The following is a 24,201-nucleotide window of genomic DNA, read 5'->3' on the forward strand; positions in this document are numbered from 1 at the left end:
ATTTTTATTAAGCCAGTTGCTAAAATGACTGCAAATAGACCAGTTTATTTGTGACTGCTCCTCACATTAAACCAAGTTGACCCATTATATTGGGTTATAACCTTGACAGTCATGCTGACATGGGATTTATATTACTCTTCCCCAGAGTGTGTGTGTGTGTTTGGGTTTGGGGTTTTTTTGAACACGTGGTCCACATTCTGATGTCTTCTCAATATTAAAGACCACAGCAAATCAACATTGGTGTAAATACCTGTATGTTCTGCTAGTTAGGCCTAAATTTGTTACTCAACATGCTTTTATGCCTAATTTTATAGTGGCTTTTACTATTTTATTTAAACAAATTAAATGAATGATTACTAAAATTCAAGATCCAGTCTTAATGCCCTGCTTTGAAAATGTTTGAGGCCAGTCTAAGCAACATTAGTGCAAAACTTTAACACCTGTGCAAGCTTACACTGGTGCACAGTTGGAGGAAGCTGCTCTTAATGGGACTTGAACAGTGTGTTGAACTTCGTTAAAAATAGATTTATACTGATCTGATACCATTCAGCATGCCTTTTGGTTGTCTACTGAAGAAAAATTGTTGTTCCTTACAATATGCAATGGGTACTTTTGTAATAATAGCATGCATTAATACTGAATAAGAATGTTCTTTCAAAATATTCCATTACTAATGTTTTAAATCATGCACTTTTAGAGCTGGGATACCTGAGTTCTTGAAGATATGACTAATTGCTTCTCTGTATATTCATACTGCCTGAAAGTATTTTAATAGTCCAGAGGGAACTTAAAGTGTAGACATTGCATCTGAAAATGAAAAGAACTAGCTTCATGTAAAAAATTCTCACATTTGTGTTCACTTAGGAATGGTAAGAAGTTCTGGAGAAACACTCAGTTTTCAAATGAACTGATTTTTGCAACAATTTCTCTTTCGACTTAGCTATATAGACAAAGCATGAAATGCCAACTCTTCACCAGCACTTTTCAGACAGGTAGAACTCAATAAACTCCTGTTCTCCCTAGATTTTGTAGAAGTGTTTTTTTTTAATTTAATCACATAAGGATTATCAGTTGGGGGGAGGGGAGGAAAAAGCCCCTTTTGAAAGGGTTCAGCTATCAAAATTAGCATGTAAAATGTATGTAGGTAATAAGTCTAGTGTTAAACTATTTAATTAAACAACTATCTCATTTTTATCTCTGTGTCTTAAGAATTTGAGTAAATGATCTAGCAGTTATTTATAAACAGGTGTATTGACAATTAGGACATGATAAAATTACTAATTTTCTTCATGTGAAATTTACAGTAACATTTCCTTGGACTTAATTTTAAATTATGATTAAAGATTTAAATTTGATAACTTGTTATAGAAATTTTGAATGTTTAACTTTTATGCTGGTAAATATTTGTCTTAGTGGGTACCTTTTAGTGCCTTTGAGTCTGAAACAAGAACTTCTAAACATTGTGAAATTGGCAGTTGTTGCAGATGCTGTTTCATACCAACATGAAAACCTACTTATATCCAATTCAGTTGAGGTACCTTCTTCTCTTTGCCATGCCCCACTCCCCCTGCCACCCCACACATGAACATACACACACACACACACAGAGGGTTAAAAGGAAAGCTGAAGAGAAGATGGTTAAAAGACAAAACTAGCTGAAGGTTTTATTTTTGCTGATCGTGTAGTAGATAAGATGATTCTGCCAGGACCGATGACATTTAGCACCCACTGGCAATTGCTTCTGGGGCACTGGTAATGAAAAAGAGGACACCCTTTCCTTTTGTACTGAAATGTCTTTAGTAGTTCCCAAGCAGTAGAGAGAAAAAGAAAAAAAATGGATGCAAATGCAGAGTAGAAGGAAGAGTTGTAGACTAAAGAAGTTGTGCATCTGTATAGAGACAAAGATAAGAGTTGGGGGTGTGGTTTTGTTGTTTGGGGTTTTTTTAATCCCCTGTCTCTCTCTCAGTAGGCGATTTGGAAAGGAAAAATACATTTCTCTGCACCAAACTCTGCTGACTGATTTCCTACAATGTTTTAAATGTAATGTTCTCAGGGAACCTGGCACTGAACCTGGATTTTCCCTATTTCAGGATTTTTTTCTACCTCTCTGTGAAGCTTATTCATCATAACTTTTGGATATGAGGCAAATAGAGCATGAAGCTGAACGTGAAGTTTTGCATACTTAAACATTCAGAGAGTACACTTTGGTCTCCTGCAATGGAGAAAAATGTCTTAATTGTATACTCTAAGGCTGAACTGAAAAATACTAGATATAGATAGTAAGAGTATGTGGGCAACTGTGAGTGTGGATTTCCAAACCTCGGAATGCTTGAAGCTTCAATCCTTATCTTTTTGCTATTATTCAGAGCTTTGATTTCCCTGCTAGTGAAACATTTATCTTCTTGCTAGTTAGGCACTTTGTTAAAACATGTCGGCATTCATGCTAAATCTACTGTCAAATTACTGAAGCTTTTTAATGAATTTATGTTAATATGTTTGTAGTCAGTATACCTGAAAACTAGTACGTTTTCTCTTATAGAAGAAATCATTCTGTTAATACCATCTACCCTGAAAAATCTTTAATTTAGATGATTTTTTGGCATTGTATTAATAGAATATTCAAGGCATAAATGTGTTCAGAAACAACTCTTCAGTTTCGCCTGTAGGTCAGATGTAGCTCTGTACCTGAGAGTAGAAGAAACTTCACCTACAACAGGCAGAACTCTGGTCTCCCTTTGCTACAAGCTGTTGCAAACTTGGAAATGGTCTGAGGCCGTTGTGTTTTCTACCCATGCTGTACACTGGGAGTATATTTTATTTGGTTCAGCCCGCTCTCTACATCAATACTGAGTTGTTTTTCTGATTAGGTATTTATTTTTTTCTTTCAGGTAAGAATAAAGAATATATGTGGAATTTCCTTCCAGTTTACTTTTGAAGAATATCCCTTCTGTATTGGAAGCTTTACTTGTATTAGCTAAGCTGGGGTGGGGAATAGTTGAAGTAAGTTTTAACCTCAGCTGTTTCACATCATTAATCTGCCCTGATGCTTGTTTGGTTACAGGTGTTGGGCTACACACCAAAATTGTGACTCTTCTTTTACCTTAGAAGTCACTGTTGCTGCAGACAAATATTCCATCATAGAGGCTTGATTTTACAGTAGTCTTAGTTGCCCTTCAGTTAAAATACATAGAGTAACTGTCATTGTCTTGTTAGAAGAAACATTTTAATACAAAAGATCAGAGTGACTTCCTCTATAGGATACTTTCCACAGTTTTCCTTCCTGTCTAAATGGGAGGGAAGAAAATCAGAGAAAAGCTAAGCTGAAAATTCAGGTTATTGCAGTTTGAAGTCCGTTAATTTGGTGACTGTGATTCTTAATATAAAATCAGTACAACATGAGGGTTATCAGAAGCTTGCATGTCACTATGTAGTTTGTTTGGATCAAATAGCTCTAATAATTCATGTCTAAAAGTAAGACTTTTTTTGTCTCTTTAAATCTCAGGCAAGCACCTAAAGAAGCCAATAAAGGAAATTTCAAAGTTATGTTCACTAGCATGTACTTAAATCTTTTAATGTGATGCAACTCTGAACTGTGAGTATTGCATGTAGCTGTGGAAGCAGTGCCTCATTTTGATTTTGCATTAACTGAAAGGAATTGCTAAGAGTTTAATCTGGATTTGGCAATAATTCCTTAAAAGGGCTGATAGGTATCAATGTATTTGAAACCAAAAATGTATTCCCATATTTTATTTTAGAAAGTATACTTAGCTCTCGATATTATGTGTTAGGATTATAATCTTTTAAATTTGCTTTACAGTTGTATGGAATAAAAATGTTCCTTCTAGTACCCAAATATTTTGTGACTTGTGAGCATGTTAATGCTGTTTCTGTTTTTCTGGCACGAGAGCCCCTACAGTGATAACTCCTCCAGGTTTTATTGTCCCTAACAAGATCTCTCGTAAACCTGCTATGGCTGTAGATCCTAACTCCAGAAACTTCCAGTTCACTCCTAATTACAAATGCAACATGATGCACTTGCTTAACACTTTAAATATTTTAAAGGCTATTACTTAGAACCAAGTTGCCTGAACATTTTAAGTGGTATTGTGAATGAGAAAAAGCATAATGCATCAGAGCTGGGGTGAGTTTTAGTGTAAGGAATGGGTTTTGGTCAACTCCTGACTTCTTTCTGCACCTTTTGCCTTTTAAGTTTAAGGAGAGGTTAGCACAGAATTAGCATAGCATCAGTAATTCTGTAAATTTTTCTCTAAGTTTGGGGCTAGAAATTGCTTAATTTAAACACTTCTTACAAGTGGTAGTAAATTTCAGCTTGATTGGTTTAAATGTTAGTTTAAAACAAATCAACATATGTTATAAATCTTAATCTACTCTTAAGAAAGGTTGCATGAGTGGCTCTGCCTTCTTTTGAGGTGGCAGGTATAGTAGCAGCTCATTATTTTGTCCTTGTTTCCCTACTGAATCCCTAAGCAAACTGCTCAATAATTCATTGAGCTATTCACTTAAGGCCAACTGTAGCCACAGGTGTAAAGTTAGGAGCTTTCTGAGACTTTTCCCCTGGTCCTCCACCCTCAGTGTTTCAAGTGACTAAAGCCCAGCATACTAAGCCAATAACATAGGGAGACATTTAGGTGCTAAATAGAGTGAAATGGGATTCTTGGTCTGGATCTGATTCTTGACTTTGTAAGAAAACAAGAGAAAATAAATCTACCTCTGAAAAAGTAAAGCTTAATCACCTAGATTTCTCCAGGTGATTGGGACCATCTTAGTTCACTTGATGTTTTATATATATGTCCTTTCAGTGGATGGTGCATGGATGTACATATTGCATGCCAAGAGGAAGTACTACCTCCTGAAGCCAGCCATACAGTTTGAACTGGAGGAGTTTGTGGTCGTGTTGACAAGACCTGCAGGTTCATTGTAGTGCAGTCTCATCTTCAGACTTAGAACCCTTGTGCTATGGAAGAGAGAGGAAGTGGTCTGGCAGGAGGATGTAAGTTTTGAAAGAGAGGAAATGTTCCTATAGGTAGTTCCCTCCATCTAGACTGATAGCTCTGTATGCTTATGGATCGAGGAAACTTTTTTCCCCAAAGGTAACACAATAGCTGTTAAGAAAAGGAGGATATAATGTGGACTGGTTGGGAACTGGGTGGGTGTCAAGCATGGGACAGGGAAGGTTTGTAATGCTTCTGTGGATTGTATAGTAACTTCCCTCCTGGGTATAAGGAAGCTTCTTGAAACTTAAGAGATTGTTGGGAAGGCCTGAAATGAATTATATGCAAACCAACAGCATTATGGATAGGAGAAACATCAAAAGAGGTAAAATATAATCTGGTTTGGGGTTTTTTTTTGTTCTTTGGGGGCTTTTTTTTGAGAGCTATTTGATCAAATATTAGCCCCTTTTTGTGTAATGTACCACATAGTTTAGAAAATTATATAGGAAAAAAGAGATTAAATTTAGGAAAACTGGGGACAATTTACAGGACAAAAGGAATATATTTTCCCAGTGTAAATTCTAACTAGAACAGAACAGATCTAGACTTCTATCACTTAAACAATTTCCACATGAAAGATGAGCGTGAAGCTGATAGGCATAGATAGGTTTCACTGAGGTTCAAAGTGATGCATTAACCTGCAGATGAAGTCTGAAACGCCTCTTAATTTTATTTATTATCTGAAAGGATACAAAACCAGAACACAGTGAAAAACAAGGCTCATTACATAAAACCCCTTTAATGTGACAGAGAAGTAATTGACCCCAAATCAAGAGTATACCAAAATGCTTGTAGTTTTAAGGGTTTACCTGTAGTAGTAATGGTCTCACTTAATGATGAGACATTTCACAAAAATAGTAAAAGAAAGATCATTGGGGGCACTGTAGTAGTAAGGTACAGATTATACTGGAATGGCAGGGCAGGAGTGATAACTATGTATTAAAGAAACAGGGTAAAATAGCTGTTGGTGAATAATACTGGATGCCATTTGGACTTAATTATTTTGTCTGCATGGGAAAAGTGCTATAGGGTTAAATTAGTAACCAGTTATCAAGATCGTATGGTATCAAGTACATGAGATTTTAATGTCAAAATCATATCTAAGTCTTTATAGATTTTTAAGATGATAGATCATTATTCCATTAATGCAGGATGTAGACTGACCAAAGAAGATATGGGAGGCGATAAAACCTCTAGGTCAGAATAGGGAGTTGTTATGAGCACTGACACAGAATACACACGTACTGGTATACAAGTCAGATGACGGTGTGTATTGTGTTTGCTTCAGCCATGCTTAAAACTTTCGTGATGTCTTAATAACAGAACTGGAGGAGGACCAAAAAAAAAAACCTTTTCAGGATTGTTCTGGAAAAAAGTGCTCTGTAGATCTTGAACTTTGACGTAGTTTGCAGTGACAAGTGTTTGTGGGCCCACTCAAACAACTGTGGTCAGACACCTTAATTGGATTATGAATTTGAAATGTACACACTGTGGAATGTGTTTCTCATGTGGAAGAAGGAAGATGAAGGGATAGTTATCCCAATTTTTTCTTGCTACTTCCCTTCCTGTTCAAATATTAGCTCTGATTAATAGTGAGAATACTTCTATTTGCTATCTTTCCTTTAGTAGTGGTGTTTAGCTTCCCAGCTGTTCACATTAGATAGTGGAATGGGTAATAGAAGAGTATCAAAGAGGATCTTTGATAAGACTTTTAGTTCCTCAGAGACCTTCTGCTTATTGCTAGAGTTCAAGAGGATGTCTAGAAGAACACAGCTTGCTTCTCCAAAATAACCGGGGCGGGGAAGGGGCGCAAAAGAAAAGATCTATGTATCGCTAACCCTGTAGTGTTTTATCAGAACACACACAAGCCTTAATTTCAGATGTTAAGTGGTGATCTTCAGAAAACTCCTGTCTAGAGAGGTTGAGAAAGAGCACAAAGGTCTGTGTGTATGTAGCAGCTTACTGATTTTTGACCATTTGATCTTTTTGAAATAATATGTACAGTCTCTAGCTGAAAATAATAGGTATGATGATTGATTCGGATGCTCCTAATCGTATGACAAAAACCTTGAAAATTAAAGTCTGTTTTCCTTTTTCACCCGTATTTTAGTGGATCAGTGTATTTGTCCAAAGACTTGCTTCCTGCTGCAGTGTAACACAGTCAAGCAGAAAGCTGCTGCAGTGGATCTCGTGTTTCCAAGTGCCCCGGTGCGTTAAAGTAGGTCAAAAATTGCATAAGATGCCATTACTGGAAACTGCTGTAGGCTGACTTGCATATAAAAATTCAGCAGTGCAAGAGCAAATGCACTCTGACAAACAGAAATGCAGCCATGACTTAAAACATGACAAGAGAACTCTCTCTGAAATCTCCCTAGGACATGAATGGCTGTTGGAATCATGAGATGTCTTTGCCCCTTGAGTTCATGTTCCTGCTATCTGCTGAGCCAGAGTCACCTGCCTGGCTTGTCAGAGGTTTCACATTGTTCTTGTCTGCAGGGAGCTCAGGCACAAGGGTCTTTAACTCGTTCTGGATAGCAAAAGATGTATTCTATATTTTCCTGCTTACCAAGCTCCTCATAAGAACAAACATACACAGCACGGTGAAAATCATGTAAAGCTAAGAATCTATAATAGCTCTTCCACTGACTGAACAGTTGCTGGTCATTAGTGTTGACCAATGGGAGTTTGTGGAGATAAGTGCAGAAGTCTTTGCAGTTTCTGCATGCAGGAGCAGCCATTGCTGTTCAGTTTAACACTAATGTGCCCTGCGGAGCGCTGAGCAGACTATAGTGCTTGTGTTTTCCCTCTTTTGAAGCACTGTTTTACAGCTTCAGCACAGAGGGGGAATGCATGCCTAGCCATCTAATTTATATAGTATTTTACATTCGTTACAGAGTTACAAAAATGTGTAAATGGGACAGGAAAAAAAACTAATTCTGGAAATACATAGTATCACCTTCAAAAGCTTGTCAGTGTGAATTTTTTTTCTGTTGTGTGTACATCCTGTACCCATGAAACCAGACTCACTCGGTTAGCAGTGTCTATTGGCCCACTCTGTTTCCATGCCCTTGTACCTCTTCACTGCCATTGGGCAGCATTAAGAACAGCCCATGGGCCATTTACCTTCAGGTTTTGTCTTTTAAGAGTCTAACCACTGGTGAGGGCAGTCTTCTGTATTTTTTTTTTTCTTGCTACTCATATTTTCATATCATCTTTTTCTAACACAAGCCTAACTAGTTGAATAGAAATGAAAAAACCTCTCAGTTCGAGGGATTATATCCATTAGCAATCAGAGTGGGGTATATTTGGCTGTAATTATCTTTTAGTGCAGTATATTTAACTGTGAATGGTTTATTACTCATATAATATACCATTTAATGGATACATTTTCCCAAAGGTTTGAAATAGGGGTACTCCTCTATGAAATGAACTAATGAGACCTGTCTCTGAGTCTGGCAAGAGTTCTTTGGACTCTGCAGTTATTTATTAAAAATCTTCGGCAACTAGTACTGCTTTATTTCCCAGAATTGTTGTGTCTCTGGTGATATACCCATTTGTTACCATGCCAACCACACATTTCCTATATTTAAATAGATAAATAGATGGCTCAATACCAATCATCTCAGCAACACACACAATCATATAGTTACACAGGCAGGAAGGGGCCTCAGTTAGTGTACAAACCTGATCAGGTCTGCCAGTGGAAAAGCTTCTGTCCCTCATTTGCTGCTCAGGGGCCAACAAATACTAATCTGATAAATGCTCTGATATAGCTTGACTCAGTCATTCGGCAACGGACCCCAGACTGAATAAATTTACTATATTCAATCTTAATTTAATAGTCCTAATATATTGACTGATGTCAGAAAACCGAGGTAGGAACTTGGCAGAACATGAATAGAGCTTGTAAGCCTAGAACGCTTCCAACTTGGCTTTAGTCATGCTAATGAGATGATGAGAAAATGTCAAAGGTGAGAAGGTTTGAAAGTAATAATAACAATAAAAATCCAGGGCTTTCCCTGGGCTTACATCAGAATGGCTAGCCTGACTGCAAACGATTTACGTCTCATACAAAGTTATTAGCAATAGGTATACCAGCTTCTTCTACAATTTGATTAATTTACTATTAATAATACTTAATTACTTTGTTATGGTAATGTGAAAATATTATCTTTAGTGTTAAGATGATTATAATTAAAAAAAAGTCTCCCGCAAAGGGTGTTGTGCAAGCACTGGATCTTTTTCCATCTTTCCAAGTTTTTGTCTGCAGATTCTCCAGAGCTGTTTGTGTTTTTTAACTTTCCACAGTATTTAAAAGTTAAAGTTTTTCACTTTCAGATGTTTGCCTCATCAGATCTAAGTGTTTAGTTGAATCACTTATACAATATGGATTTCACACACTTCGTAGGAATGTATTCTCCCTGTCATGATTATTCCGTATTACTCTGATTGTATGTTCAGAAATTTGAAGTTATAATTTTTGTTCCTCATGGTGAGAGGCCACTTTCTATGGGAGTGGCTCTCTGAATTTCATAAATCCAGTCAAGGACTCACCGTTGGAGAAGTCCCAGGCACTGCTGTGGAAGGTTTCAAGAGGAGAATGGGTTAAAGCATCTATCAGAAACTGTTGGGTTTTGGCCGTTATTCTTAATTATCCTTAATTATTTTTAAATAAAAATAGAGCCTCCAAATCTAGCAGCTGAGCACTGCTGACATACAGCATGCTTCAGTCTCTGGAATTTCCTATAAAAGTCCTATAATAATTCTAATGGAGGCTTGTGATGGGGCTTGTTTTGAGTGTGGCTCATGGCAGCCAGGCCATGCTGTCTGAACGTGTCAGGACTTCAGTGCGGCTGATGAGCCGTGCTGCAGGCAGGAGCAGGAGGGCGAGGAAGGGGCTCTCCTCCTCCTCCCCGCTCAGTACCAGCCCAAATCACCCCACCGAGACACGTGTGTCAGTTCATCTTCCAGACTTGTAACACATCACCCTGTAACCGGAGTCTTTTATTGCAGGCTGCCACGAGCTAGTGATTTTAAGAGGTCCAGTTAGGTGAAGAGTCAGGCTTTGCTAATTGCAAACTCTTAAAAAATCAAGAATGTCTATAAAAAGGTTAATTTAACTTTTGTTTGCCTTCTGGTTCCGAATGTATTGAAATCTTATGTAGGGACGGTTCTGTGCAATTAAGACTGTTTTTTGTTTTGCTGCAAAAGTCAGCGTTGTGCACAGCGGTGGCAGCGCTGGTGCTCCCCCCGACAAGCTCACCAGGGTTGACAGAACGAGAGCCTCCCCCGCTACTCATTTGTGTTGATTTGTAATAGAAATTAAATTGGACTTCAAAAACTGTAAAAAATACACATTAACAGCCCGTTGCGTGCCCGTGCCCCTGCCGCTGGGCCGCCGGGCCCGCTGCTCCCACCGCCGCACACCTGCGGGCTCGCGGGGGGCGGCCGCCGCCCAGGCCAAGGCGGTTGGAGGGCGGTGCTGGCGCGCGCAGCGACCGTTATCCGTTGAGGGAGGGGGCGCACGGCTCTCCAGAGCTGCCCGTCGGCCCGCCGCCGCCTCACCGCGGGAAGGATTGAGGAAGCGCAGGTAATGGGGGACGGTGGGGGGGGGGAGAGAGCCGCGGCGGGCAGGCGGAGAGCTGGTCCCGAGGCGAGGGCGAAGGGAAAAGGGACAGCGCCGGGCCGTCGACTCAGAAAGGGCGGGAGGGCAGCGGCGAAGCGACCACAGAGCCGCGTTTGGGGGGGCGGCTGCACCCCCCGCGGTAATGGAGCTAAATGCCGCCTCCGTCGGCACGCCTGGGCTCGGAGAATGACCTCAGTCACATGGAGAGCCCGAGGCGGTCAAAGCCTGTGTGTATCTGGTAGAGCTGTAAAGAGAAGGTGATCAGTCGGTGGTTTCAGACGGTGTGGTGTCTTTCGACCTTATTCTCTGCAGGTGTGGGGGAAGATGCGCAAAATAAGTATAGCTAGGTGATACCACAGGTGTGAAAACTCAAAATGTGACTTTGCTTTTGGAAATGAGTGCAAAAACAACTTTGGAATTGTTGAGACAGTGGTAGGTGGCACTACATTGCACTGTGTATGATGTGGCTGTCCTGCCTTCCTTAGGTCAACAGCCTGTTGTGCCTTTGTGTTTATTGTCACAGAAAGTTGCCCGGAGTGCTGGGCTGGGCCTTGCTCTGTGAGGAGAGAAGCTCTGCCTGTGAGCTGGCATTTCCCAAGGTGCACAAACGCTCGGTCCATCCTCTTGCTGTTTAAGAGCAAACTGAGCTGGTGAGCATGTATTCCTGCATCACTGAAACAGAAGCAAATATGGAAACCTGGCAAATACAGGGTATATCCTAAAGAGAGGGACATACCTTTTGTGGTAAAGGAGAATAGCGTGGCTGGTCTGGTCATGAGTTGCCGTTCCGCAAAGGTAGCCCAAGAACTGTCTCTTAACAAAGTACATGAACACACAAACACCTCTTTTTTTCTGATGCTTAACTAAGGTGTGGCCTTAAAGCACACCTGCAACTGTGGAAGCGCCATTTTTCTCCCCCCCCCCCCCAATAAAATTTTACCTTTACCACAGAGAAGCTTTCTGTGGAGTGAAACATGGGCAATTACAGTGTGTGAACTATCTGTGGTGAGTTCACACCCTTCCTTACCTTGCAGTAACTTGTTCTTGTCTATGCCCTCAACCTAGTCCTGTTACCAAGAACTCTGAATACTGTTTAATTTCTTTCTGGAAAGCCGGAGGCTTAAGTTGTACGTGGGTAAATGCTAGGACGTTTTCCCATCATCTGTGTGGTTTACTCATTTGAAATGTTTTTTAAACTTCTGAATGTGCCAAGAAACGTACGTCCTTGTGATGCTTATTTATTAAAAATAACTCTCTTGTTTATGCCGGCAGCTGCTGTAAAAATGTAGGCTGCTGCTTTTTACATAATATGGTATTTTTGTTATTTAATTTTGTAAAATAATGTTCCGTTAATGGTGATAGATAAATTAAATGTAATATTTGTGTATTGTCATTGCTGCATAACCTGGACTTTAATGTCAAGATGATGAAAACTTGGGTTAGCACAGGTCATTTGAACCAAAGGAGTATTGGTTTCATGTATTCTAAACCAACACTGCATAGATAACTTTGCCATTTTGTAACTCTGTTTGCTGCCTTATGCTGGAAGAACATGAACCCTTCTGTTTGTCAGTACTTCTTTCTTTTGATGTCATCTCATTGTTGTAGGCTTTTACATCACTTCCTACTCGGCTATGCATGAGACAATGGTTTTCAGTTCCAGTTTGTGGGTCTGTGAGCTCTCTGAATGACTGGTGAGGGATTCTCAAAATGTAACAAAATCAAGCCATTGTCTGGGTGGCAGCTGTAAGAACCAATAGGCAAGAACACAAATCCTTCAATCTTGTGGGTTTTTTTCATTATGACAGACTTGTTTTAACCATTGTGACAGATGAAAAGTACTGTTTATCCTGTGAAATAGACAGGAACAGTTTCTTGTGTTTTTGTTACCCTTGAACAGGGGTTTCAGCAAGGAGACAATCCCAGTGACATTAGGGTTTTGAGCCTTTTAAATGATCTCCAGTAAGAGCAATGGAATAGGAATTCGATATTAAGTAGGACCCCAAGAGCAAAGATGCGTTGTTCTTCAGGCAGATGAAAGACAGGCCCACTGCAGTAAAGCTGAACTGTGTTCGGGAGCAACCTACACGAATCACACGCAGTCAGGGACATTACTCGTGACAGTGGACTTCTACAATGAAGTATTGTTCAATTTTATCTCCTATCCTACACTTGGGATTGAGACAAAGTTTAATGAATAATAAACCTACACAGATTTGATGGTTTTCTTCTTCTAGTTTCCCTGAATGTTTTGAAATCTTTTTGCTTTCTAACAGAATGTGTGTAATTCAGCAAAATACAATTTTAAAGACTACTTTTTTAACCAAGCAACGGATTTCTTGTCTTAATGTTTCTGTTGTTATTGTAAGCACAGAGCACCTTAATGCTGTAGCAGTTACCATTGCTTGATTCCTATTTTTTTAGAAAACATACAGATCTATGTGAAGAAAAATACAAAACAGTTTGTACAATGCTATTTTATTGGACTAAGAACTTCTAAACTAGTATCTGTAATTTCAGACCAAGTTATTCGCAGGCTTCCTCATTCTTAGAGAACCATGCTGAGTAATTCTTTCTTAGAAGAAAAAGTGTAAAAGGGCCTTTATGCTTTAATATTTTTCTCAGTCTCTATGTTGGGTTCTTAGGGGGTAGATCCCCAGGTGGAAACGGGGCACAGAGAAAGACAGCTTCAACAAAAACCTGCCCTTTTAAATTATTTAGAGAGTAAATTCCAGCCAGCTTCACCATTAGTTTAATGTTCCAGAATCCTTCTGGTAGCAGCTCATGTAGCACTGACACAAAAGGCGGTACAGATTTTTAGACTTTTTTCTTCTTTTTTCTTTTTTTAAATAAGCAGTATCTTTATTATGGAGATAAAGACTATACCCTCTTATTTCCTCAATTGTGTTTCTTGCCCATAGAGATGGCATGACAAGATGGTTTAGGTAGTTATTTGGGGCTAACTGGAGTCTGTCAAATCTATCCAAGAAAATGCATTCCCAAATATATTTATTACACAAGAATGAATTTACAGTTTTGCAAAGTCTTTTCCTATTGGCTTTTAACCTTTCAGCTGGTTTGCGATTAAAATATAGAGTCATGAGTCTTCTGTGCACATGGGGAAAAACAAGCACTGTGAAATTACTTGGTGTTTTTTATTTGGTGGAGTTGGAAAACCAACACAGATGATGAAGAGGGACTGTATTTCATGCTCCCTAAATTCTTACCATTTGATTTCTTGCTAACAAATACAGGGAAGGGGGTTGGAAGGCTACATGTTCAGAGCCTACTGATGTTTGAAGGGTGTCCACAGGACAGGATTTAGCACGAGACACAAGGGTAGCACACAGAGTACTGGAATACAGCGTGCTGAGGGCAACACTGGGAATTCCTTCCTCACAGACTTGACTGTTAAACAGAAAGACCTAATGCTTTTAATAAAACAGAATGAAAAAGCCTGTGTGAAATGTGCATTCAAGTTGATGTGGAAATTGATTAGTTGTTTCTGAGGCCTTCTCTTAGGGATAGACTGGGTGCATGTCTTGATGACATAGGGACAGAAATAGTCCTAAAGGTTCTGTGAGTCAAAATGTAACAATTTCAGAAGTTCAGCATCTTTCCCTGGATAATGACATATTAAGTTTCTCTGAATGGTAAAGTAACCAGTGAGGCTGCAATTGCTAGATTTTTTAAAATTTATTTTCAAAGCTCCAACAGATGCTCTATTTCCTGGATGTTAAATCATAAAGTAGTACTTATTTTTTTTTAAATGAGATATATGTACTGTCAGTATTAACCCTGAGCAACCTTTTTTCCACGTTTTTCTTAAAAACAAGCCCAATTCCGTTACCTTGAAATTCTTTTATTCACTTCTACAGTTAAGCTTCATGTTCCTGTTCACAGACAACCAGATGTTTTTCTCCAAAGCGTACATAGTTTTCACTTCAGTCAGACTTGTCTGCTCCCCACCCCCATTTTGCAATGTACAATTCCCACTTGCAGCATTTTCAGTAAACATGGGATCAATTGAGTATACAGAAATAGCTTCTTCTATAAAATTTCCATTAAAAAAATAACAAGTTTTTATTTACAAAGTGTTTGCTACTACAAAGTAATATTTCCTATTGGTTCAAATATACTATTTGCTAATGCCAGTGTTCCTATTAGGAAAGTAAAACTTTGTATATGCATTTTTATTTATCTCTTTGTCAGTGTTTAAAGCACATATAATACTACCACATTCTTTTTTTACACTACTCCTAGCCATGTACAATGTGGTAGTAGAAATTAACACTATTTGATCAGGACAAAAAATCAGCATAGCTTAATAGCAGTCTTTCTGCAAAAATAAAACTTTAGTTTATAATTTAAAGGTATTTGGAAAGAAAGAAATCTATGGAGAATTCAAAAATACACAGCAAATTGTTTAAAAGATGAACAGGTAACTTGAACTTCCCCAAAGACACAGGAATTTAGCACAAGGGAAAAAAAAATTCTGCCAAAGTGTGTGTGTGACACTTTATGCCAATACATTTGTTGGGGGAGAGGGAGTGTAAGACAAGTGGATTAAAAAATTAATTAAAACTTCAAATCCCATATAGTTAGCATCCTCGTACATTGGATTTGTCAGTGCTTTTCTTCTCACCCACTATCTTTACAAACCTGCCTTTGAGTTCAGCATTGAGAGGTCATAAAATAGCTTTGTCCATGACTGGCCTCGTTCTTCAACAACAAAAAAAAATGTGTAAAAACCCCCAAACAACCCCAACCAAACAACCTTATTTAAAATTAAAGTTAATAGACTTTCAAGCGGTTTCTGCATTTTAAACATAAAAAGGAAATGTCTCTACAACTTACTTCCATGTAGAATATAAATTAAAAAGTGCTACTATAACGGGGGGATGGATGGACCTGCCTTTTTTATCACACACTGCATGTTGCAGTGGCTCCTAATGTTGGTTGATGTGTACGTCAGCATTAACTCATTGCCATGGGATTGATCTATTGCCAGATCATTTAAGAAGTGCCAACAGACACATACTATTTTAAAAACTGTGCCTGTACTTGCTGGCTAGTTATTCCCCATGCGATGTAGGATATGCAAATAGAAAGGTGCCTTGGTCCCAGGGCATTATTTGCAGTCAGGACCTGAGGAACAAGGATGAACTCATATCCTAGTTCTTGCAGGTTTGTTCAAAGTAGGATTAATTTTTTTCACAGTAGGTGCTCGTGAGATACAGTGTCATAACATTTGCATATACTCTGAAGTGTTTTTCATATATACAGCCTAAAGACAAGGGAATGTGCTAGAAACTTGTGTGATGGATTGTGATTCAGCTGGTGTTTTCCTAGGGAAATTCTGGGAGAGCCATTTAATCCCTGCATTAGTGCAACCAAACCTACTAATTGTTAACGTTACATTAGAGATTTAACAAACTCACAAAAAAAAAAATATGAAGACTGATTTTGTGGACTTAACTTTTTCTGGTCAACGTTTTAACTTTTGTGGCTGTCCAGAATAATTGTATGTGATCTAAAATATTTCAGTGGGAAGAGCTATGGATATGTAGTGCTTTTTCCTTGTTGACTGCCCTAGTCTTACGGGTGTGGCACTGCTGCTTCACGTAAGCGGCAAGAACCAGATAGTGCTAGGGGTTAATGTCTGTGTTTCATTCAGCCTGCATGATGAGAATAGGCTAAAAACAAGTCAATGTTAAAGACTAATTTTGTCTTGGAAAAAGTTTCCTATATACTGCATAGATGGGTTTGATTTACATCTACAACTGGGTTTAAATTTTACATAGCTATATCCTACTATCCCATGGTAATATATCTAAAGTGCCTATGCCTGGAGAGCGTTAAGAGTATTTAAGAATGGCATTTAGAAAGTCAGAAGATTAAGTGGTTGCCACTTATTCTAGCCAATACTAAGAAAAAATGCAAGTCTGGGCTACTGGGAGGTTCCTGTATCTGCTTGGAATCATCATGACCCTCCTAAAGATACTAATCTGATCCAGGTCAGCCTGCTTTTCTTACTGAAGAAAGGAAAAAGTAAGTTATTAATTTGCTCCATATTGCTCCTAAGCAGGAGGCTTTCTCCTGGGATTTGGATAATTAGATCTCAGATGCTTCTTCTGCCCAATTTTGAGCAAGGATTTTTGGTGTCCTGCAACTTAGGTGGATATCCTAAATATTGGATTCTTGGGTACTGTCAAAAAGATGTAAGCAGAAAGAAAGCATTCTGGGTTTGGCTCATCTTTGGGATAGGCCAGACAAAGTAGGAGTATTAAAGATGTAGAATGAACATGCACTCTCTAACAGCTGCAACAAACAGCGCCTTCAGTTGTTACTGCCGGACTGCTTTTCTGAGCGTTCCCTCAACTGTCAGTACCAGCTAGGTTTTGGTATCCAGGGATGCCAACTCGGGTAATTAAATTGAAGGAGATAGGGAGTACTTGTGTTAGCAGCTCTAGAGTGACTTAAAAGGATGGTAATACTTAGCAGGGGGAATGAACAACTGGGAGTAACATTGGTTGTGGGGATTTTTTTGACAATATACCTGGGTCCAGGGGAGAACAGTTGCTCACAGCCTCTTAAAAACACTCACCAGACTAAATTCAAACAGCTAAATAGGAAAGAGATAATCTGATTTGGGAACTTGGTTAAGTCCAAGGAATGAGAGTTTCAGAAAGTTTCATGGTAGCAGGAGCTGGTTATGCAAACACCTGCCAGCAGAAAATTGTTTAGAGATATTAACGTGCTTGCAAGGGTAGGTGTGTGATAATCAGAGTGTATGAATGATTTATTGGCATATTATTTCTAGCCATAGGTCAGAATTCAAGAAGTGGCATATCTTAAAAAACAAAACCTCAGTAAACAGAGCAATGGTCCTTAGCATCTTCCTTGTTCATTGATAATGCTGCAAGAGCACCATTTCCCAGTGCTGAAGGTGGAGATGCCTTCAGCCATAACATATGCCCAGCCTTGGAGTAACTGAACTGCAGCAATCCCAAGCATGACTATAGGCTGGGCAAGCAAGGAATGGATTGAAAGTAGCCCTGAGGAGAAGGACTTGGGGGTATTGATTGATGAGAAGCCCAACATGAGCCAGCAGTGTGCGCTTGCAGCCCAGAAAGCCAACCCTGTCCTGGGCTGCATCAAAAGAGGCGTGATCAGCAGGTCGAGGGAGGTGATCCTGCCCCTCTACTCCACTCTTGTGAGACCCCACCTGGAGTACTGTGTCCAGCTCTGGGGGCCCCAGTACAGGAGAGACTTGGAGCAAATCCAGAGGAGGCCACAAAGCTGTTCAGAGGGCTGGAGCACCTCTCCTGTGAGGACAGGCTGAGACAGTTGGGATTGTTCAGCCTGGAGAAAAGGCAGCTCCAGGGAGATCTCCTTGCGGCCTTCCAGTACCTGAAGGGGCCTCCAGGAAAGCTGGTGAGGGACTGTTTATCAGGGAGTGTAGTGACAGGACAAGGGGTAATGGGTTCAAGCTGAAGGAGGGTTGATTTAGATTAGATATTAGGAAGAAATTCTTTACTGTGAGAGTGGAGAGGCACTGGAACAGGTTGCCCAGAGAGGTTGTGGAGGCCCCATCCCTGGAAGTGTTCAAGGCCAGGTTGGATGAGGCTTTGGGCAACGTGGTCTAGTGGAGGGTGTCCCTACCCGCAGCAGGGGGGTTGGAACTAGATGATCTTTAAGGTCCCTTCCAACCCAAACCATTCTATGATTTCTTTCTTAATTAAGCTTGTAGTAAGCAGAAGGAGGTCACCTCAAAGTATGACAATTACTAGAATTTTTTAGATAAAAAAATTAAAAAGCTCATCTATTCTTTTCCCAGCTTCATTATATCTCATTATTTAAAATAATTATGTTCCTGAGAGACTCTTGTAATGAAAAGATATAAATTAGGTGGGTCAGAAGAGAACTTGTTTTGGTTTGTTTACTATATACTATATCCTGTGGTTACTAGCTTTGTTTTTACATGGATCCAAAACCCAAAGGTCTTTCACTAAAAAGAAAGTCTCAATAAACCACCTGGATTATTTTCAGCTGAAAAGAGCCAGTTAATTATAAAAAGGAGTATTGCTCAGTGTTTAAATGTGATTGTTTCAGCCATGCTCTTGAATTAAAATGGTGGGTGTGATCAGAAGAAAGAGCATTTGACATTTAAAACATTAACTGTGGAATTCTAAATTCAACCATCATTTTATGTATGAACTTGTGGGGGTTTTTTTCTTAAAAAAAAAAAAAGTTATTAGGCCTTTTTACATAACGTTACCTCAGGCTGACTTAGCTGATCAGCCCAAGTCCTTCTGTGGGTATTCTGTACACTCAGCATTTTCCAGCTACTCAAAAGGATTAGGCGTATTTGCAAGCTATAGTTTAAACAAAAACCTTAACAAAAATGGAAGTATCTACAGCATGGCTTGTATTAGCTTTAATGAAGTTAGTAAAAATCATACCTTCAGTTAAATTGGTATAATTTGCTTTAGTCTTTACTTAAATATACACACTTTCTCAGATTAGGTGGATTGTTGCCATTAATTCCAGTGTTGAAATGGCACACTTTAATACAATTTTAAAAAACAAAATCCACAAACATTATGTCAGATTTCTAGCATACTAGAAAAATGCTGTCTCCCACTCATTTTTTCATCTAGTTTGTGGGGCTGACAAGTTTTTCTAAGTCAAATTTAGATTTTTCAAGCACCATAAAGTCCAGAAATAAAGCTCTTTACTGCAATATATATATATATAAAAAAGCATTTACACACAGCATTATATATTGCTCGCAGCCTTCTGAATGCATAACCAAGAAATAGTGTTCCAAGATGCAGAAACATGTCACTTAAATTTATCTTAAATAAAATTTGCATGAAAATTTAAATGATAACTTTGTCTTATAAGCAATATCATCTAGTACCAGTTGCTACTTGGTTTGTATCAATGGATGTCAAGGGTATTGAGCAAGACAGGAGAGGATGGTGGTAACTGAATAGAAAATGGGTAAACCGGTTTTGCTAATGACCTTTTTCTTCTGGAAAGTATCTGCTGTTGGCTTTCACAGGGAGGGAAGGCCTGCATGTTGAAGCAACTGAGCACAACTACTGCCATTAGCTTAGTGGGAGCTGTGTGGTTGATTAATACTCTCAATCCCCTTGCTTGTCACAACTGCTCAGAGCTCAATTCAGATGCAACAGCTTAATTTTGTGAGGTCCTGCATTTACCTGCATTGTTTGGTTTTTTTCCTGTGGGTTGGTTTGTTTGCTTTTTTTGAATATGTCAGCTAACACCAACAAGAATGATTGAAAGACTTGCCCAAGATCATACATGAGTGACTATGGCTGGATAAGGCCCAAAATTCTCCTAGTTCCCAGGCTTTAGTGTAACCACAAGACCGCAGTGCTTTAGTTGAACTTCATCCTCAACTAGAACTTGGCACAAAGAACCCGAAGGAAAGAATTTCTTTTTGAAGTCTCTTGTAAATGTTCTAACTTGTTTTGTCCTTTGTATTCAACTAGGTCAGGAAAAATAACTTTTAAAGTCTTGGTTCAACTGTCTAAATAAATGTCATGTGCTCCTAGATTTATTTTTTTTTTAAAGTTGATAGCTTAAAGTTTGCCAGAAAGCAAGTAGCTGTGCAGTCTGCTCCTATGAAAGACACAGATATCAATGGAAGAAAGATGTATCACTGAAGATCCTCCTCCTGTAAAGCAGAAAGCACACTGACCGCTAATAAAATACATTCCATTTCTGGGCAGGAAGCGGGTTTTTTTGGCCAGGTTCTTACAGTTCAAAGTGCTCCTCTTTAGCAATTGTTTAGTGTTTTGCTGGTTTTTCTTTTTTACACAGATCTTGAGTGGGAAATATGAAGAAAGTGTAAATTTAAATGTGCCCGTAATGTACTGGGGAGGGGGGAATAACAACTTTAGAAAATGTTCTCCCCTCGAAGAGTTCCTTAGGATCTTGAATATATCAGGTATCTTTGATCTGCCCTCTCCAATGAAAGCTGACAAGACAGTTTTTGGGAAAAAAAACCCAATGTTTTTTTAAGAATACAAGCAATTATCTGTTTAAATGAAATGTCATTCATGAAGCTGACCATTCCATAGTAATATGCCAGGAGTATCTGTGACCTTCTCCTCTTAATTCAAAAGTGAGCCACTTCAATCAAGTACATTGACTCTTTCAGCGAGAATATTATTTTGTATCTGTAAAGCTTTTCTTCATATAGAGGTAGTGTTACAGATTTGGTTGAAGTGAGGTGGTGCAAATCCCTCAGTCTGCTGTTGCCTGTGAGTCATGAGCACAGGACAGTCTTGCCCAGAGGGTGAATAACATGGTAGACATAGAAGAATTCTTTTAATGTGTGCATTTGCAACTTGTTTGTGTAAGCTAGATAGCTCTACTTGCTCGGTCAAGAGCTGTACCTAAATAATGGTGCCTCCACAACTGCACCTGAAATGTGGGAGTTCAAACTATCTGTGCAAAGTCTCTATCTCGATGCTTTAATTTTTAATGCAAACATGTAGGTCTGCTTGTATGCTCCTCACAGTTTTACCTGTCCTGTGTGTAGCTAGTCATGTGCTAACATCTGTACAACAGCCAGGTAGCTTTTTACCTGGAGCCTCAGTTTGTCTCATTAGCTCAGGTGTGGTGCTTTTGGATGTCCTTGGCTTGAGTGCAGGTTTGTCTGCAAATGACAGTGTGGACACACCCCAGACTGTGCTAGAGTAATGGTCACAGCAATCAAGGGATACAACTTGTTCAAGCAAACAACAGTTGTACAAGCTGCCTAATCTCATAACTGATTAACAGAACCAACCTTGTTGAGCTCTGACAGCTAATACATGGTATGCTCTATCTAGAAATGGGTCAACTATTTACATACAGTATAAAAACCAGAAAGAAGTAACAGTATTGTAAACTGGATTTACCTAATTAAAAATAGTTTATTTCGAGACTAGTTAAAATACTGGATGTTAGAACACCATGGGAAGAGTACGTCTACAGTATATTTTGCTCTGTTACTCAATTTTTTTTTTAAAGGCCTTTATGATTGGATGTGATGTTAACTACAGAACATGGAGCCTCCTGTTTGCAAGTCTAATTTAACAGTTGATGTCGTGTAACTTTAGCCACAAATTATTTTAAGAAGTGGTTCAATACTACTATTTTTCAAAGGTGCATCAAGGGGAGTGCAACAGAAGTTAATTATAAGAAAGTTAGTCTATCACAATTCAAGCTGACTAGAATGTAAAACATGAAATGATGTATTGTTGAAATTTAATTTTTTTCCTAAGAATCTCAACCTATGACTTTAAAAGTTATGTGGCCTGCCCACCCTGAATTTGAAAATACTGCCTTGAAAACATGCTGCCTGAGGTGCTTCACATTGAGGCCTTTTTTTTAAAAAAACACCACATACTGTAAAATCAAAGGGATTACAAAGTTAGAACAGTAAAGGAGAAGCTATACTGGATACACTATAATCTAGAAATAAATTTTTTTAAACTTTTTTTCCTTGAAAAAAGCTGGTGCAGAGAATACTGCTGTTTTTATTATCCTGACTGTTTAATAATGGCTAAGAATAATCACTTATAATAAATTAGGTCTGCAGTATAAATGAACATATGAACTTTTCAAAAGAGACATACTAATGTTACTTTTAGAGTATCTAAAATGGATTTAAACTATCTCAAGATTCATTTAATCACTTGCAATTTATATTAAGAATCTTCTATACAGCAAGTTGAACAGAAAAAAGCAAACATTCTAACAGACCCTTTTCCCTAGAACAATTTTCATATAAAATAGTTTTAAATAGCTATTCTAGTGCATTCGCACATGCTCTCTCTCCCCCTTTTTCTAAAGGTAGCACAGCCAAAAGACAATGCAAGAATTGGCATTTGTTGACTGACTCTGTTTTCTTCTCCATCTGGTAAAGATAAGGGGAAGACAGAGACAAGACAGAATGTCCCAAAGTGGAAAATGTGAACTTGATGTTTACTTTGCCAAATCTCCAGGGACTTTGTTCTTTTCTGTGGCTATAGTTGATAAAACCCACTTTGCTCTGTGTCCGCATGTCACTCTGTGTTCAGTTACAAAAACTTTTCAATTTCAGCTGTGGATGAAATTGTTTTGAAGCTTCCATTTTGCTTCACTGAACACAGTGCAAACCAAGGCAAGGAACTTAAGTAAAATCCAAACAGGAGCTCCCATTAAGAATATTTGAGCAGCATTTTGTATATTCCATTTTCTACTGTCCTTATTCTGGGGAGGAAGAATCCTCATCTTCATCCTCTTCATCTTCATCATTGAATGAGCATGGAGTTTCTCCCCGTGACTCAGAGTAGCGTGATGTTGCACTGCTGGACTGTTGACTGCTAGGGGCAAGAAACTGCCCGGTTGCTAAGGCCACTTCAGCATCCAAACACAACCCTGGGTTCTCACTATCAAAACAGAAATGGCGAAGTTTAGAGTTTTAAGCTTTCTTCTTGGCCTTGGCTTTTCCTTTAAAGAAACGCTACCAACAAGGAAAATTCCATAGGCTTTACATTAAACACAGGTAATAGTTATGAAAACTGCTAAAATACTGGAAAGTCACATAAAAAAGATTATTGGGTGGCTTTTCTTCCCCCATAACCAACCAGCAGAATTGCTCAAGCTGAAGAAAGCCTAAAGAAGAATAAACCCATCATAATTTTTGTCAATACACAGAAATGTTTACAATTTGAAATCAGCTATTAAATGCCATGAGGAAGAACCTGTTCCAGAATAATCCCTCCTTCATTTTTCTTTAAGGTACAGTAAAGTGTGGTTGTTGAGGTGCTTTTTTTGGATTGTTTTGTTGTTGGGGGTTGTTTTTTGTTTGTTTGGTTTTTAAATTAAAATTATGATTAGACTGTGTGGACTAAACTTCTCTCATGAGAGCTTAAGCAGTAGTGCATTTAGACACCAAACATTCTTTTGTAGTCTTCAGAAGTATTATCAGGCTTTTTTTCACATATAATTACCTATTTGTAGTCCATGCCCAGGCAGGAATTTAAGGTTAATCAGGAAAACTGTCCTTAGAATGAGGGCTTGGAAATGATTCTATTCTTTTGAAACAGATACAAAATAGCTAGTATGTTCACAATTCAAAGCATGTTGACTTGATCTTTCAAATACAATTATCAAGGAAGACAGAATAAGAGACTTTTTCACAATCAAAAATCAACCATAATAGAAAACTTCATTTCCTGCATGTAAAGGATATGAAATACTGGAAGTACCACAAGCATATATCACTATCCTTGAATAACAAATGATTTTATGTACCTTGATTTAGCATCAGAAGTGCCTCCTGCTACCTCTAAATGTGAAACTGCTTGTGCTGAACTTGAAAGTAACCCTTTGTTTATCCATGAAAATCCTGCAGACATATCTAGAAGAAAGCATAATTGTATTTATGATAGTTACTTAAACTGTTCTACCTTTTACAATCTTAAACCTTGCATTCTCTTTGCAGTTAGGATTCTTTAGTTTAGTTTAGAAAAGAAGGTACCAGTAGCTCAAGTA

At 38.6% G+C, this 24,201-nt stretch overlaps 1 protein-coding gene and 1 long non-coding RNA gene across 10 annotated transcripts in view; one reads left to right on the top strand and one right to left on the bottom strand.

Annotated features, from left to right (window-relative positions):
* Nucleotides 1–10,311: 10,311 nt before the first annotated feature.
* The window catches only part of LOC142602920 (uncharacterized), a 50,437-nt gene continuing 36,547 nt past the window's right edge, over nt 10,312–24,201 (top strand). The window contains exon 1 of one of the 3 annotated variants that reach the window (XR_012836772.1): nt 10,312–10,602. This is a non-coding gene — a long non-coding RNA (uncharacterized LOC142602920). The remainder of the gene's footprint in view (nt 10,603–24,201) is intronic. The other 2 variants (XR_012836771.1, XR_012836770.1) reach the window with 2 other exon arrangements.
* The window catches only part of TFDP2 (transcription factor Dp-2), a 53,617-nt gene continuing 51,612 nt past the window's right edge, over nt 22,197–24,201 (bottom strand). For all 7 annotated transcript variants that reach the window (XM_075761127.1, XM_075761126.1, XM_075761125.1 and 4 more), the window contains 2 exons: nt 23,962–24,067; nt 22,197–23,093 (listed from right to left, as the gene is read on the bottom strand). In XM_075761127.1, the coding sequence (XP_075617242.1) occupies nt 22,910–23,093; nt 23,962–24,067 (290 nt within the window). In that variant the 3' untranslated portion in view covers nt 22,197–22,909. The remainder of the gene's footprint in view (nt 23,094–23,961; nt 24,068–24,201) is intronic.

Source organism: Balearica regulorum, chromosome 9 (assembly GCF_011004875.1).
Source record: "Balearica regulorum gibbericeps isolate bBalReg1 chromosome 9, bBalReg1.pri, whole genome shotgun sequence".
NCBI classification, from domain to species: domain Eukaryota; kingdom Metazoa; phylum Chordata; class Aves; order Gruiformes; family Gruidae; genus Balearica; species Balearica regulorum.